Raw genomic sequence first — 15663 nt, 5'->3', positions numbered from 1 at the left:
GCTTTTCAAATATGATAGGTATCCACAAGTCCCAGGCTTAAAAGAGGAAAGTTTGAGAGGGACAATGATAGGATCATTCTTTGTTATGTCTGGAGGAGACATTCCTCTATCTTCCTTTCTCTCCCTAAATAAAGCAAAGAGCTAAGCTGTCCTGGCCTTCTTAAATGCAGAGATATTGCCCATACAGGCAGCAGAAGCCTGAACCTATAGGAGCAAACTTCAAGTTATTTTTTTAAGCTCTCTGTAACCTTAAAATCACAAAATCCATTCATTTAAAATAAATGCTGCACTTCTAATTTGAGAAAAATAAAGTCTGGGAGCCAAAAGCTACGTGTCTTTATTTGAGTTCTGTGGGAGGGAAAGAGAAAGGATGGCATGTTTGCTGTTAATATGTTTATTTAATTTAAAAAATTAAGACATTCAAAAAGACACAAAATATACATATGTGCTTGGAACTCTGTTTTAGTCCTACAAATAAAAAACCCTACCAATAGCACAGAATTTCTTGCTATAAGAATAGAGGTCACAACTATTTGGCTCTGTTTTACTGAAAATGCTAAGAGGAGTGGGTAGTTCTCCTCTCTGCAGTGAAATAAATAATAAATTCCAAGTATCTAGAAACTCAAATGAGTAAAAGTGGCATCATTTTTAAAAATTAGTTTACTTTTTTTTTGGATGTATTTAGTATTTTATATTTTTCCCCACTTACATGTAAAAATAACCCTTTTAATTTTTTATTAATTTATTTTTAGTTTTCAGCATTCACCTCCACAAGATTTTAAGTTCCAAACTTTCTCCCCATCTCTCCCTTCCAAGACATCATATATTCTGATTACCCCTTCCCTCAATATGCCCTCCCTTCTACCACATGCCTCCCTTCTCCTATCCCCTTCCCCTCTAGTTTCTTGTAGGGCAAGACAGATTTCTATACCCCATTGACTGTATGTCTTGTTTCCCAGTTGCATGTAAAAACAATTTTTAACATTAGTTTTTAAAACTTTGGGTTGTAACTTCTCTCCCTTCCTCCCTCTCTATCCAACTCCACTGAGAAGGTAAGCAATTTGCTATATTTCCTTTCATCCTATCCTGCCCCCCAATTATTCTATTTTCTCTTTTTTTGACCCTATCCCTCCTCAAAAGTATTTACTTCTCCCAATATATTCCTCTCACTCCTTAATTTTATTTTTTGGATATCATCCCTTCATATTCAACTCACTCCATGCCCCATATATACATATATGTATGTATGTATGTATGTATGTATATGATCCCTCCAACTACCCTAATACTGAGAAAAGTCTCAATTACAAATGATATCTTTCCATGTAGGAATGTAAACAGTTAAATTTTAGTAAATCCATTATGATTTTTCTTTCCTGTTTATCTTTTCATGCTTCTCTTGATTCTTGTATTTGAAAGTCAGCTTTCCATCAGATTAGCAAAGATTCAATATACCAAAAATATACCAATATTCAAATACCAAAGACAACTCTGGTCTTTTCTATCTCCAGCATTTAGCACATTGCCTGGCTAATAGGTGTTTATAAAATACCTATAGACTGTTGACTATAATTATTTTGAGAAGAGCATAAAATCAAAACATAAGTTAAACATCTCTTCCACATCCCTCTTTGATTTTTCTGAGTAGTGTTTCTGTTCCCTCCATTTTTATTCCTTTTTCTCCAAATGTAGTCAGCATCACTCTTATTTACACCTTGTGAACATGTCTTTAAAATCTAAGTTGATTAATAAGTTCCTATAAATCTCCATTAGGCTATTTTTTCCCTTCTTGTCAGAATTATTTTCCTTTTGATTGTCCAAAATTCATTCTCATGTGTTTCCCATCTCTCCTGGACTGACCGCCATAGAAATTTGCTCCAAGAGATCCCACCTGTCTTTCTCTTGAGTGCTACAAAATCTGGTCTTCCAAAAATCCTAAGTCACTTTGTATTTGTCCAGCTTTCATTTCTTTTATCATAAATTCTAAGATGAATTGGATATTTCTCCATATGTTCCTCATTCCATGACTCCATCAACCAGTTCTTCCTTATTGGTGCAAATCTTATGTAGGATAACAACCTTAATGCTTCCCCTGTCTTTTCTTAGTATGACTTTTCATTAAAGCAGTGGAGAAATTATTAATTGTTCTGCTTTGGGGAGAGAGAGAACTCCAGCATGTTTCTGTATAATCCTACCATCAAGACTACAGTTTATCATGCTTTGGTGTCAGTTCTATTTTCCAAACTACTCAAATTTCTCTTATTTCGGTCCAAGTGGTTTACAGAGTATTCCAATGACAATATCACATCTGTTTCTTGCTCCAGTAAACTTCCCCAAATGCTTTCTACCACGCTTCTCATGTTTCTCTCTCCATTTACAGATATCCTGACACTGACATATTTTGTTAATATAGAGTGGCATTTGTTCCCTCCCTCCCTCTTGATTGAATTTCTTTTAAATAAGATGTACACTTCCAGAGTTACAGTCCTGTCTTAGGGCTTATCCTTACCAAGTCTCAGTAATTCCTATGAATTCAAATTTGCTTCTTCTTATTACCCTGTCTAGTTCACCTTGATTGTTACCCATATGTGCTTCGTTTCTGTCCAGACATCTGAAGCCATGAGCTTTATTAGTGGCTCTTGACTTAGATTATTTCCTTTGAACTTCTGAGTGTCTTGCTTTTCTTTTTATACCATAGCTATTCTCTAGGATACTAACTCTATTCCAGCAGTAGTTTCTGGCCTCACTTTGGTCATTAAACAAATAGCTCACATTTCAAATACCAACAGTTAAATGATTGGTTTCAATGTTTTACACCCTGGGGTTCTTCGTATCTTCTGATATTTTCTACTGATGTCACTGGTGTATGGTATGTTCATGGAAAAATTGTACCTCTGGTATGATGGCTGCTGAGCCCTTTCAAGGCTGCTTTCTTTCTGTGGTGTACACCTGTTCCACCAAACTTTCACTTGTGGGTCCAAAAAGCTATAGCATGCTCAGTGGCCATACCCCAGTAAACCATTTCAATAGATGGCATAAACCAGGTTGAGGGTAACCAAGGGGTCTCAGATCCCTTGGTGAGTTAGAGGAGTGGCTACCCAAGCATGTAAAAACTTCTGCTGGTGGCATGAGTGGATAAGAAAAATTTGTTCCAACAGCCATAAAGGCAGCTGAAGCTGGAGTTACTTAGAGCTTGGTTAGAAACCAAAGGTGCCAAGGTCACTCACTGCATTCTGAGCCAGCATCATTCATCTTGATTCTGTCCTGTCACTGGACTATGATGACTTTGAAGAAGAGAGTGAGGTCAATGACTTAGTATAACTCTGCCTCACTTAAATTCAATTCACATACAAATCAAAAGACATCATCCATACCATTTTACCATTATACTTATCTCAAATCCTGTGGCAACAGACAAGTGACAAAGCAGCAGGTATGGATACACTGGGAGCTATAGTCACAATCCTGCATACAGACAGCCCAGGCCATAGGGTCGTTTCTCAGTGGAAGCAGCAGTGGGATTCGGAAGGCCCCTGTATGTCTGAGAAACCTTTTAAGGATCACACTGCTCATCTCCTTGTGTGAGGAAGGGACTAGAAAAGATGCCCTTGAAATAGTCTGCTTACCCAAACATGGCCTAATTACTGTGGGAGTCAGGGAATCCCACACTGTGGTTGAAATACAAAAAAATGTGCAAAAACATATGCAAAGACAATTCCAATCACCATCAGCACATGGAACGTATACAACTTAGAGACAACACAAAATTCAGTAGACCTGAAAGATGAACATCTCTTATTGCAAGAGAACTCAGTAGTTATTCACAGCACTGATGGTGACTATGAATATGCCGGCATAATTCTAAATGACAAAGTATAACAAAATCTCCGTTTAGAAGGCAGAAGAAAAACATTTATTCAGAGACAAGAAAGCCAAATCCCAACACCAGAAAGCCAAATCCATCTTAGTAACAAAGTCAATACACACTAGCACTGCAGGAGACAATGCTATTCTCAAGCCTTCCTACCCCTGCCAGGGCCTTCCCACAAGCAAATACTCACAAAACTAGCTGTCCCTGCCTGTGTCCTCTCTCCTTAATCCCAACTGCTTTCACCAACTTCCTCTCAATTCTGTTCCACCCTTCCTGTTTCACTCCTCCAGCAAGCTCCTCCTATCACATGTGACTTTGGCTTCCAAGTGATTTAAGCAGGTTACATGGGCCTATTAATTGGTGGGAAAGATCTTCAAATTAAGCAAAAATACACTACACAACAATACATTCGACCCCAAGATCATTCTTATCCATTACATGGGTCAATGGGGCAACTAGTGTCAGCAGAACATTGCAGCAATATAACAGGGATCACACAAAATAAGCACATAAAACAAAAAAAGCACATACCCCATCATTTCCTGTTCAAATGAATGGGGCCTAAAATCTTGGAGTAAAGGGCAAAGGTCTCAAATTCCGTACCTACTTCCTGCTGAAATTGGACATAGAACTGTCTCTGTCCCAAGAAGTTCCCTTCAAGAGGTCAGTTCTTTAGCTGGTATCTGGTGCTTGGTTTATGCCAGATCCAGGGGGTGGGGACACATCACATTCGTGGAAAGGGGGTGACATCCAGTTTAAGTGATCAGGCATCTGCAGGTGGAGGGTACTAAGCCTATCAGAAACAAATCTAGCAAACAAGTTTAACAGAAGCCAAAAGATACAAGGAGACAAAAACCAGAAGCAGGGTTGGATAAAGAGTCAGCCATGATTCTGGAGTGCATGAAATCACTATCATAGCCTCATTCTTCAGAGAATATATGAGTTAAGGGTACAATTTGGTAATCATTTTCTTCCAAATAAACAACAGTTATAGTATTGTCTTTCCCATGTGCTATTATTTCCACAGCCTTTTAAATACTGTCTGGCTTCCGTTTAACCTATACTTTAGCTCCTAATTTTATTCTATCAGTAGAACCCAACCCTTCAGTTCCTCTGCTAGTTATTTTGGAAAGAGAATAAGTTTTCACAAGGGGTATTGTTTCACCAGGAATAATAATCACTTGAACTATAATTTTTTTCAGAATTGTATGAGTTCTTCACCTAAATTTTGGAATGTCACAATAATTTCTCCTTGATAATTAGAATCTATCACTCTAGCCAGTACATGTGTTTCTTGAGCTACTAATCCTAACTTAAGTAATATCTGTCCCCTAAGTCAACTAACTGTAAAACCTTGTCCAGGAACTCCAAAAGAAGGTGCCCTATTCCCCAGCTATTCCAGTCAGAACTGGTGGCTTATAAGCAGGAGGAGCTGAATTCACTATTACATTCCTATGGGAAACTGCAAAGTGGGTATCATAGTATACATCTATGTTTCCAATCATTATGTCAGTCTTCATTACCTCCTCCTTTAACTTTCTCAGACAATCCCTAAGTGAATGCCAGGGTCTATCTCTAGTAGACCAAATAGAGTCAGTAGATTACTGCTTACTGCCTCCTTGTTCAGCCAAAGCTAACAGATTAGTCATATTGTCACTTCCTTGCATATTGTAATCTCTAAAAGGATTCTGATACCTGTACAAAAGAATTCTAATACCTGTGAATTTCAAGCAATCCACACCATCTATTGATATTTCTCTGGCCCCTTCATCACTGATTCTCGTCATCCAAGAAAACAAATCTCCTATCCTTAGGGTGAACCAATTCAAAACATCTGTGACCTCCTGCTGAGTAAAATTCTTAGTTATCTCCTTAAACACTGTGTTGACCCATGACCTGGTTCTCCTATTTTCATCGTAGTATTGAGAGTGCTTCTGCCTGATAAGCCTCCCCCTCTATCATTGTTTCATTTTCTGACTTTGTCACATTTTCCTCCCACACGTTTTCCTGGTAGTTGTCATTGTGGTAACTAGGCTGGGTCTGTACAAAGGTTATGTGCACACTTCATTTGCCAACCTTCTGCTTCTTCTTAGCTAAATGAACAGCCTTTTCTTCCACCTGAGACACCCGTCCCCACTTGCTCTTTTAAAAGGAGAGCACAAACACTGAGAATTCCCATGCAAACTAGCTAACCCTTTTTCCATCTGAAACTTTTTCCTTCAGCAGCTTCTCTCAGCTTTTACACATAATATAGTAACATGTTAATAAAATCACGCTCTCCTACACACCCCTGCCAGTTCTTTCCCTAATTTTATTTGTATTCTTAGCAAAAACATCTTTCCAAATTTCTGGGTTCTTCTTCCTGTAACCTCGTGTCCCAGTTTCCACAGGGTCCAAAGATTTTAGCCCACTCCCTTGCTAGGGAGGAATAAAGTAAATCTTCCCATTTCTTCCTGTAAAGCTTTTCTGCCTCCAAATAGAGATTGTATACCCTGTGATTCTGTTCATGATGCCAATTGTACTGCCAAGGCAATATTCAGAGCACCAACAGCAACTATGAATATTGCTGGCATAGTTCTAAATCACAAAGTATAACAGACTCTCCATATAGAAGGCAGAAGAAAAACATTAATTCCGACACAAGAAAGCCAGATCCCAACACCAGAAAGCCAGATCCCAACACCAGAAAGCCAAATGCATCATAGTAACCAAGAAGTCAATACACATGAGCCCTGCAGGGTACAGTGCCATTCCCAAGCCTTCCCACTCCTGACAGGACCTTCCCACAAGCAAACACTGAAAAGACTAGCTGTGCCTACCTGTGCCCTCTCTCTCCTTGGCCCTAATAGCTCTCACCAACTTCCTTGCAGTTCTATTCCACCTTTCCTGTTCCACTCCAGCAAGCTCCTCCCACCACATCTGACTTAGGCTTCCATGTAATTTAAGCAGGTTACATAGGCCTATTAATAGGTGGGAAAGATCTTCAAGTTAAGCAAAAGTGAATTAACAATACAAGGTATTGCCTCCAAATAGCAGCCCTGAGTGAAATAAGCCTGGCAAATGAAGGCCAGCTTACTGAAGTTAGAGCTGGATACACGTTTTCCTGGAGAGGCTGCAGTGAAAGGAGCACCATGAGGTTTGTGTGAGTTTTGCAATCAAAACTAATCTAGTTAACAAGCTTGTATGCCTGCCAAAAGGAGTGAATGACAAAGTAATGACAATGTGATTGCCACTTGTAGGAAAATGTCATGCTATTATCATCAATACCTTTGCTCCTACTGTGATGAACCCTGATGAGGTCAAAGAAAAATTTTATGAAGCGGGAGTGACCCATATCATCAATGTGCCAAAAGAGAAGAAGTTTATAATGCTGGGTGACTTTAATGCTGGAGCAGGCTCAGACTACCAGATTTGGCAGAGAATTCTAGGGAAGAATGGAGTTGGAAACAGCAATAGTCATTTACTATTGAAGATTTCTGCATCTCATGACCTTCACATCACCAACACTATCTTCCATTTACCTAAAAGCGATAAAACTTCACAGATGCATCCTTGTAGCAGACACTGGTATTTAATAGACTATGTCATTATAAGGAGAAGAGACAAACAGGATGTGAGAGTTACAAATGCACTGTGTGAAACGGAATGCTGGACTGATCATAGACTTGTCCTCTCCATGCTAAATATTCCCATTCAACAAAAGTGGCATCCCCAAGAGAAGATGACTACCAAATGAATTAATACCAACAAATTAGAGCTCTTTTCTGAGTGGGAACAGTTTGTCCCTAACTTGGAGGGAAAGTTGAGCCAACACAAAATTGACAAGAGTAGAGCAGAAAAGGAGTGTGTTGCTTTCAGAAATTTGGTGTATAGTACTGCATTTGCTCATCTAGGTCAGAATACTTGCAAACACAAAGACTGGTTTGATGAAACTGTTGGGGAAATTCAGAAGCTGCTAAATGAAAAACGACAATTCCACAGGGTGTGCCAGCTGGATACCTCATTCATCTCTAAGAAGAAAGCATTTAATTCCATCAAAAGTAAAGTGCAGGTGAAGCTTAGAGAGCTGCAGGATGCTTGGCTCAGTAAGAAGGCAGATGAATTTCATTTTTACACTGATAGTAACAATCCAAAGTGCTTCTGTGATGCTATTTATGGGTCAGAGACCTGTGATGCATCTCAGCTACTCAGTGCTGATGGAGCCACATTGATTAGTGATAAGGATATGATCCTAGAGAGATGGGCTGAACACTTTCATAGTGTTCTCAACAGACCATCATCAATCAATACTGAGGCCATTGATGATTTGCCTCAGGTTGAGGTCAGTCCCTCCCTAGCTGAAGTTCCAACTGAAGAAGTTTTGAATGTCATTAGGCTCCTTTCATGTGGCAAAGCACCTCATACTCATTCTATTCCAGCTGAGAAATGCAAGATGGGGGTCCATTGTTTATATAAAAGCTGAATGAAATTTTCCAGGTTATATGGCAAGAAGAGGTTATTACCCAGGAGTTCAGGGATGCCTCCATTGTCTATCTATATAAAGGTAAAGGAAATAGGCTGTCCTGTGACAATTGAAGAGGGAATCTCTGTTAGTCATTGCTGCTAAGACTTTTACCAGAGTCATCCTTAATAGGTTCATACTTCTCTTGGAAGATGGTCATCTACCTGAAAGCCTGTGAGGCTTCAAAAAGAACTGAGGAACAGTCAATATGATGTGTGCTGCCTGAAAGCTCCAGGAGAAATGCCAGGAGCAGAACAGAGGTCTGTACACAGTGTTTATAGATCTGACCAAGGCTTTTGACACTTTTTGTCGTGAGGGCTTATGTCAAAATTAGGTTGCCACGACAAGTTCATCAGTATTGTACCACAATTTCATGACAACCCCAGGTTCTAGATAATGGACAGTGCTCTCATACTTTCCCAGTCACTAGTGGAATGAAACAAGTCTATGTGCTGGCTTCCATGCTTTTTGGCATGATGTTTTCAGCCATGTAGTCAAATGCTTTCAATGAAGACAAACACAGCATCAAGGTCAGCTACCACACTGACAGTAAATTCTTCAACTTTAAAAGGCTACAAGCCAAGACCAAAGTGGAGAAGGTGATGGTGTATGATTTGCTGTTTGCAGATACTGTGCACTTAGTGCAGCCTCTGAAGCTGAGATGCAACAAAGTATGGATCAATTCTCTGTTGCTTGTGCTATTTTCAGCCTAACAATTAACACCAAAAATGCAGGTACTCCATCTGCCACCACCACACCATCCATATGTGGAACCATTGGTTACAGCAAATGGAAAAGTTTTGAATGCTATAGATAAGTTCACTTTCCTTGGTAGTGTACTTTGCAGGGATGTACACATTGTTAATAAGGTTGAAGCATGCATTGCCAGAGCTTGCTCATTGTTAGGGAAGATCCAAAGGAAAGTATAGGAGAGAAGAGGTATCAGACTGACTACTAAACTTAAGATCTGCAGAGCTGTTGTGCTGACCTATTGTGATATGCCTGTGAAACTGGGACAGTTTACAAGCACCATGCCAGGAAACTGAATTGCCTCCATTTGAATAGGAAGAATCTGAAGATCATCTGGCAGAATAAGGTGCTGGACACTGAATTCCTTACCTGAACTAAACAGCCAAGCATTCAAACCCTGCTTCAGAGAGTGCAACTCTCTGAGCAATGTGGGCTGGCCACATTGTTTGAATGTAAAATATACACTTGCCAAAAAGACTATTTTATGGAGAATTCATATAAGGCAAGCATTCACATGGTGGTCAGAAGAAGTGATACAAGGACACTCTTAAGATCTCTCCTAAGAACTTTGGAACTGATTTTGTGACATGGGAGACACTGGCACAGGACCGCTCATCATGGCATACCCACATCAGAGAAGGTGCTGTGTTCTGTGAGCAAAGCAGAATTGAAACAGATCAAAGCAAACAAAGGATGCACAAAATTAAAGTATCCACCCCAAATGTGTGTTTACTCAGGAAAAATTCTAATGAGAAGTCAAAAAATAGAGAGTTCTCTACATAGAAAAGTTTATAAGAACCCTAAAGAATTTAGTTTTTAAAAAGACATACCTTAGGGGGATAGAGCAAGGATGTCACAGTAAGAGCAGAGACTTCTCTGAGCTCGCCCCCAACATCCTCCAAATTCTGTAAAAAAATTGTTCTAAACAAATTCTAAAGCTATAGAACCCACAAAATGACAGAGAGAAACAAATCTGAGCCCAAGACAACCTGGAAAGTGGACAGAAAGGGTCTATCACACTGGGAAGGGAGCATAGCCCAGTCTAGCATGGGCTTCGCCAGGATGGGCCAGAGCAGACCTTATAGGACTGAATCATTGGCAGTAGTTTTCAAATTTCTCAACCCACAATCTCTAAAAAGGTCAGTGGGAAAACTCTGTAGGACCTGGGTGAAAGAGAAACACATGGTCTGACTGGGCCAGGCCCCAGCTCAAGACAGTGGAGGTAGGGGTAGGGGTGGCTGCAGCTGGCAGTGGCAGCAGCAACAGCAGCAGTAGAAGTGTCAGAGACTGCTTCCACAGCTCTGGGCCACAGATGGTGGGGGATGGAGTGGCTGCTACAAAATCCCTGAAGCTTGGGACAGTACATCCACACCAACCCACACCCCTACTGGAAGCAGAATCCTTCCTTAACAAAGAGAATGTCACGTATTTGACTGGGAAGATGAGTAAAAATGTCATAAAAGAACTCAGACTATAGAATCTTACTTTGGTGACAAGGAAGATCAGGGCATACAACCAGAGGAGGATAGCAGAGCCAAAGCTCCTACATCAAAAGCTTCCAAGAGGGATATTAATTGATCACAAGCCATGGAGGAGCTCAAAAAGATTTTGAAAATCAAATACAAGCAGAGGAAAAATCGGGAAGAGAAATGAGAGGGATGCAAATAAATCATGAAAACTGAGTCAACACCTTGCTAAAGGAGACCCAAAAAATACTGAAGAAAATAACATCTTAAAAATGGCAAAAGAAGTCCAAAAAGCCTGAGGAGAAGAATACCTTAAAAAAGCAGAATTGGACAAATGGAAAAGGAGGTCCAAACGCTCACTGAGGAAAATAATTCCATCAAAATTAGAATGGAACAAATGGAAGCTAATGACTTTATGAGAAATCAAGAAATTATAAAACGGAAACAAAAGAATGACAAAATAGAAGACATTGTGAAATATATCATTAGAAAAACCACTAACCTGGGAAATAGATCAAGGAGAGAGAATTTAAAAATTATTGGACTACCTAAAACCCATGATCAAAAAGAGAGCCTAGACATCATCTTTCAAGAAATTATCCAGGAAAACTGCCCTGGTATTCTAGAACCAGAGAGTAAAATAGAAATGGAAAGAATCCACAGATCAACTCTGGAAATAGATCCTAAAAGGAAAACTCCTAGGAATATTGTAGCCAAATTTCAGAGTTCCCAGGTCAAGGAGAAGCAGCCAGAAAAAAAAAAACAATTTGAGTATTATGGAAATAAAATCAGGGTAACACAAGATCTAGCCGCTTCTACATTAAGGAATTGAAGGGCTTGGAATATGATATTCTGGAAGTCAGAGGAGCTAGGATTGAAAGCAAGAATCACCTACCCAGCAAAACTGATTATAACCCTTCAGGGAAAAAATGAACACTCAATAAAATAGAGAACTTTGAAGCATTCTTGATGAAAAGACCAGAGCTGAACAGAAAATTTGACTTTCAAATATAGGAATGAAGTGAAGCATGAAAAGGTAAACAGGAAAGAGAAATCATAAGGGACTTATTAAAGTTTACATTCCTCCATGGAAAGATGACATTTGTAAGTCGTGAGACTTTTCTCAATATTATGATAGTTGGAGGAAACAGACAGACAGACAGGCAGATAGATAAATAGATAGATAGATAGACAGATAGATAGATAGATAGATAGATAGATAGATAGATAGATAGATAGATAGATAGGTAGGTAGGTAGGTAGGTAGGTAGGTAGATAGTGGGCACAGGGTGAGTTGAATATGAAGGGATGATATCTAAAAATAAAATTTAGGCATGAGAGAGGAATATTGGGAGAAGGAGAAAGGGAGAGATAGAATGGGGTAAATTATCTCACATAAAAGAGGCAAGAAAAGGTTTCACAATGAAGGGAAAGAAGGGGGAGGTGAGAAGGAGTGAGTGAACCTTACTCTCATTGGATTTGACTTAAGGAGGGAATAACAAACACACTTAATTGGACATTTTACCCTACAGGAAAATAGGGGAAAAGGGGATAAGAGTAGAAGATGATAGAAGGGAGGACTGATTGTGGGAGAGAAGGGTGTAGTCAGAAGCAGACACTTTAAAAAAGGTACAGTGTCAAAGGAGAAAATAGAATACTTGGGGGACAGGATAGGATGGAGAGAAATATAGTTAGTCTTTCACAACATGACTATTATGCAGGTGTTTTGCATAACTACACATGTATAACCTATATTTAATTGCTTGCCTTCTAAATGGGGGTGAGCAGGGAGGGAAGAAGGGAGAGAATTTGGAACTCAAAGTTTTAAAAGCAAATGTTAAAAAATTATTTTTACATGCAACTGGGAAATAAGATATACAGGCTGTGGGGTATAGAAATCTGTCTTGCCCTTCATGAAAGTAAAGGGGAAAGGGATAAGGGGGTGGATAATAGAAGGGAGAATGAACTGGGGGAAGTGGTAGGCAGAAGGCATGCCATCTGGGGGGGCTATGGGAAAGATAGGGAGAAATTTGCAATTCAAAATCCTGTGGAAATGAATGTTGAAAACTAAAAATAAATATATTTAAATCTTAAAAAAGGACATGCCTAAGGGATGGAAATAAGAATTGCTTATTATTATTATAGTGAGCATATATGCAGTACTTTATCCTCACAACAACTTTAGAAGGTAGGTTCTAATTATTTTTTACAGATGAGGAAATTGAGCCAGACAGAGAGCCAGGGTTACATAGCTAGTAGGTATCAGATCAGATTTGAACTGATCTTTCTCACCAGCAATCTAATGCTTTATCTACTTGCCACTAAATTTGTAGGGGAAAGGGAGAAAATGGAATAAGACCACTGCTCAGATGATAACAAAAGAGACAAAGCAGAAATGTTTAATTCTCTGACAAAATTATATGTGTGTGGTGTGGACCTTCATTGATAGAAGGAACTTCTGATGAGGAAACTCTATCGAGACAGATCTCCAATTTATGTCTAATTTACAATCTCAGGGCAGAGATGACCTACAATCTATAAAATTATTGGGGGTTGTTTAAATTTCCCCATATAATTGTCTTCCTTTGTAATCCTATGCATTTTATCTTTTCATTTAAAATCATTCTAAGAAGGGGTCCGTAGACTTCACCAGAGTACCAAAATATCCATGACACACAAAAGTTAAGGAAAACCTTATAGTGTTGCTTAGATTAGTGAGAGGTTGAATGACTTGAGCAGGGTCACATAGGAAATATGTGTCAGAGACAAATTTAATCCAGGTCATTCTGATAAAGAGACCAGCTTGATATACACCATGTAACATTATTTCTTGTTTTATGCACAGTAAATACAAAGTAAATGTTTTATTTTAATGGAACTGAATTATGCCTGGAAGAGTCCTAAACAAATCTTCCCTGCACTGCAGCATTTATAGTCCATCTTTTGGGTAAGGCATGATATCTCCCCCATCTCATTATAAAGATTATTTTGGGAGAAAAATAAACATTTAGCTATTGTTAGTTGCTTAAAGTTTCATGAGGGTTTTTTTGTTTGCTTTTCTAGGAATCATATAGTGAGGTCCAGAAGAAATAAAAACATGGCAGATACATTTTATTGAGGGACAGAGGAGACATAGATGTAAAGCACTGAGCCTTCTTCAAGCCTAGACACAGTAGAAAAGTATAAGGGTAAAGCCAGGGGTAACCTGAAGACTCTAGGCCCATCTGCATATAGCCCACCCAAAGAACATCTCTGAAAGAAGTCAGGCAGCAGAAATCAGAAACTCTACAAACAACCTTGTGGGAAGGCAGTGTTGATAGCTACTTGTATATTTTGATTTCTGGGGCACTGAGGACTGTCTCCTCTTTAGTAATCCCTCACCTGCCCCCTGACACTTTCAATTCCTCTAGTGCCAGGCCTAGAGGCCTGAGGGCTACCCGAGTCTTACCTTACCTCTATCGCAGGTCTTCGGCTGGCCAAACCAGATAAACGTATGAGAGAAGAGACTTTCCGGAGTTGAACAAGGGTTAGGCTTTATTCAGGGTCCTGGTTACAAGTGCAGGGGAAGCTCTTCCTTAGGAGGGAGCGAGGAATCTCCCAAGGAGGCAAAGATCTTACGATAAGAGATTGGAAGTAGAAGTGTAAGTGGGGAGAGAGGGGGAGGGGAGAGCAAAGAGAGGAAAAATGGAGCCTTCTGTCCTGTCAGGGCCCCTCTGCGCTAAGAGAGCTTTCAGGCTTTCCTGACCCCAATTAAGCTCTCCAGCCGCATAGTTTGCATCTGAATACCATGCCTGTTAGATAACAATAGGTGTGCCCAGATCCGGGACAGTCTCGAGGGGGATGCTCCTCCCATCACGTTTCTCACGGGAAGAGGTGGAAATACACGAGATTGCTCGGTCTCACTCCTCGATTCCCTGGTGTTTTATGGGGGGGCCTCATGAGAACTCTAAGATTTAGAAGTTCCCACCTTTACCCGCCCGAGACTGTCCACATGGAATTGAGCTTCCATCCCCAGCACTCTAGCACTACAAAACCTTTTATTTCAAAGAGACAAGGCTTAAAATGTCAATGTCAAAGGAGAGAGAACACATTCAGTGAAATTTATACTGAGATATAAATGACTATTAACAAGGCATAATAATAAGGTATAAAAAACTAATGCTGAGATTAGATTTTGATCGGAGAAAAGGAATATAACTTCAAGGCACTGGGTATGTATATGAGTGGCAAGGAGACTAAAATTCCAGATTTGAGGATACCCAAGACAGATTTCTTATACTTCATGTTTTGTCCACTCTAGACCCAGCATAATGATGTTCTGCACACAGTCGTCATTCAGCCAATGCTATGAACTAACTAGCTGGCACAGATATAAAGACTACCAATGACAACTATCATTATTTCCTTCCCCAGGTGGACTATGATCGAGCACAGATGGCTGTTAGCCCCACTCTGTCTGGATCTGACACTTACCCTCGAGGCCCTGTCAAACTACCTCAAACTCAGAACAAAGTGAACTATTCCTCAAGTGGCTACCAGTATCCTTCTGGGTATCATAAGGCTGCTCATTATCACCAGCCTGGTCTCCAGACCAGCTCTCAGTACATCTCTACAGCTTCTTATCCAAGTTCCCCAAGCGTCTCTTCAAGTGCTTATCCCCCACCTAGTTGGGGTTCATCTTCAGACCAGCAGCCCTCTAGGGTATCCCACGAACAATTCAGGGCTGCTCTACAGCTTGTGGTTAGCCCTGATGACCCTCGCGAATACCTGGATAATTTTATTAAAATAGGAGAAGGGTCAACTGGAATAGTTTATCTTGCCACTGAGAAACCCACAGGAAAACAAGTTGCAGTAAAGAAAATGGACCTCAGGAAACAACAGCGGCGTGAGCTGCTTTTTAATGAGGTAAATCAATGTCCCCCAAGAATTTTTTTATTATTCAATGAAAGGGTGATTGGCCCTAGAATTTGTATTTCAAGAGATTGGGTATACTGGTAAAAGCCCTTTGATCATTGGGTGTTCTTCTTGATCAATTTTTGAAGCTATGTTAAATGTGGCTAGAAAAGGGGAGGGGT

The 15663-nt window shown here is 39.8% G+C and overlaps 1 protein-coding gene across 2 annotated transcripts in view; it reads left to right on the top strand.

The window, feature by feature from the left end:
- Window positions 1–15663, top strand: part of PAK5 (p21 (RAC1) activated kinase 5) — a 330539-nt gene that overhangs the window by 300877 nt on the left and 13999 nt on the right. For both annotated transcript variants that reach the window (XM_072634449.1, XM_072634448.1), the window contains exon 4: window positions 15002–15493. In XM_072634449.1, coding sequence (XP_072490550.1) covers window positions 15002–15493 — 492 coding nt within the window. The remainder of the gene's footprint in view (window positions 1–15001; window positions 15494–15663) is intronic.

Source organism: Notamacropus eugenii, chromosome 1, assembly GCF_028372415.1.
Source record: "Notamacropus eugenii isolate mMacEug1 chromosome 1, mMacEug1.pri_v2, whole genome shotgun sequence".
NCBI lineage: Eukaryota > Metazoa > Chordata > Mammalia > Diprotodontia > Macropodidae > Notamacropus > Notamacropus eugenii.
This window is presented reverse-complemented; position numbering and strand designations above follow the sequence as displayed.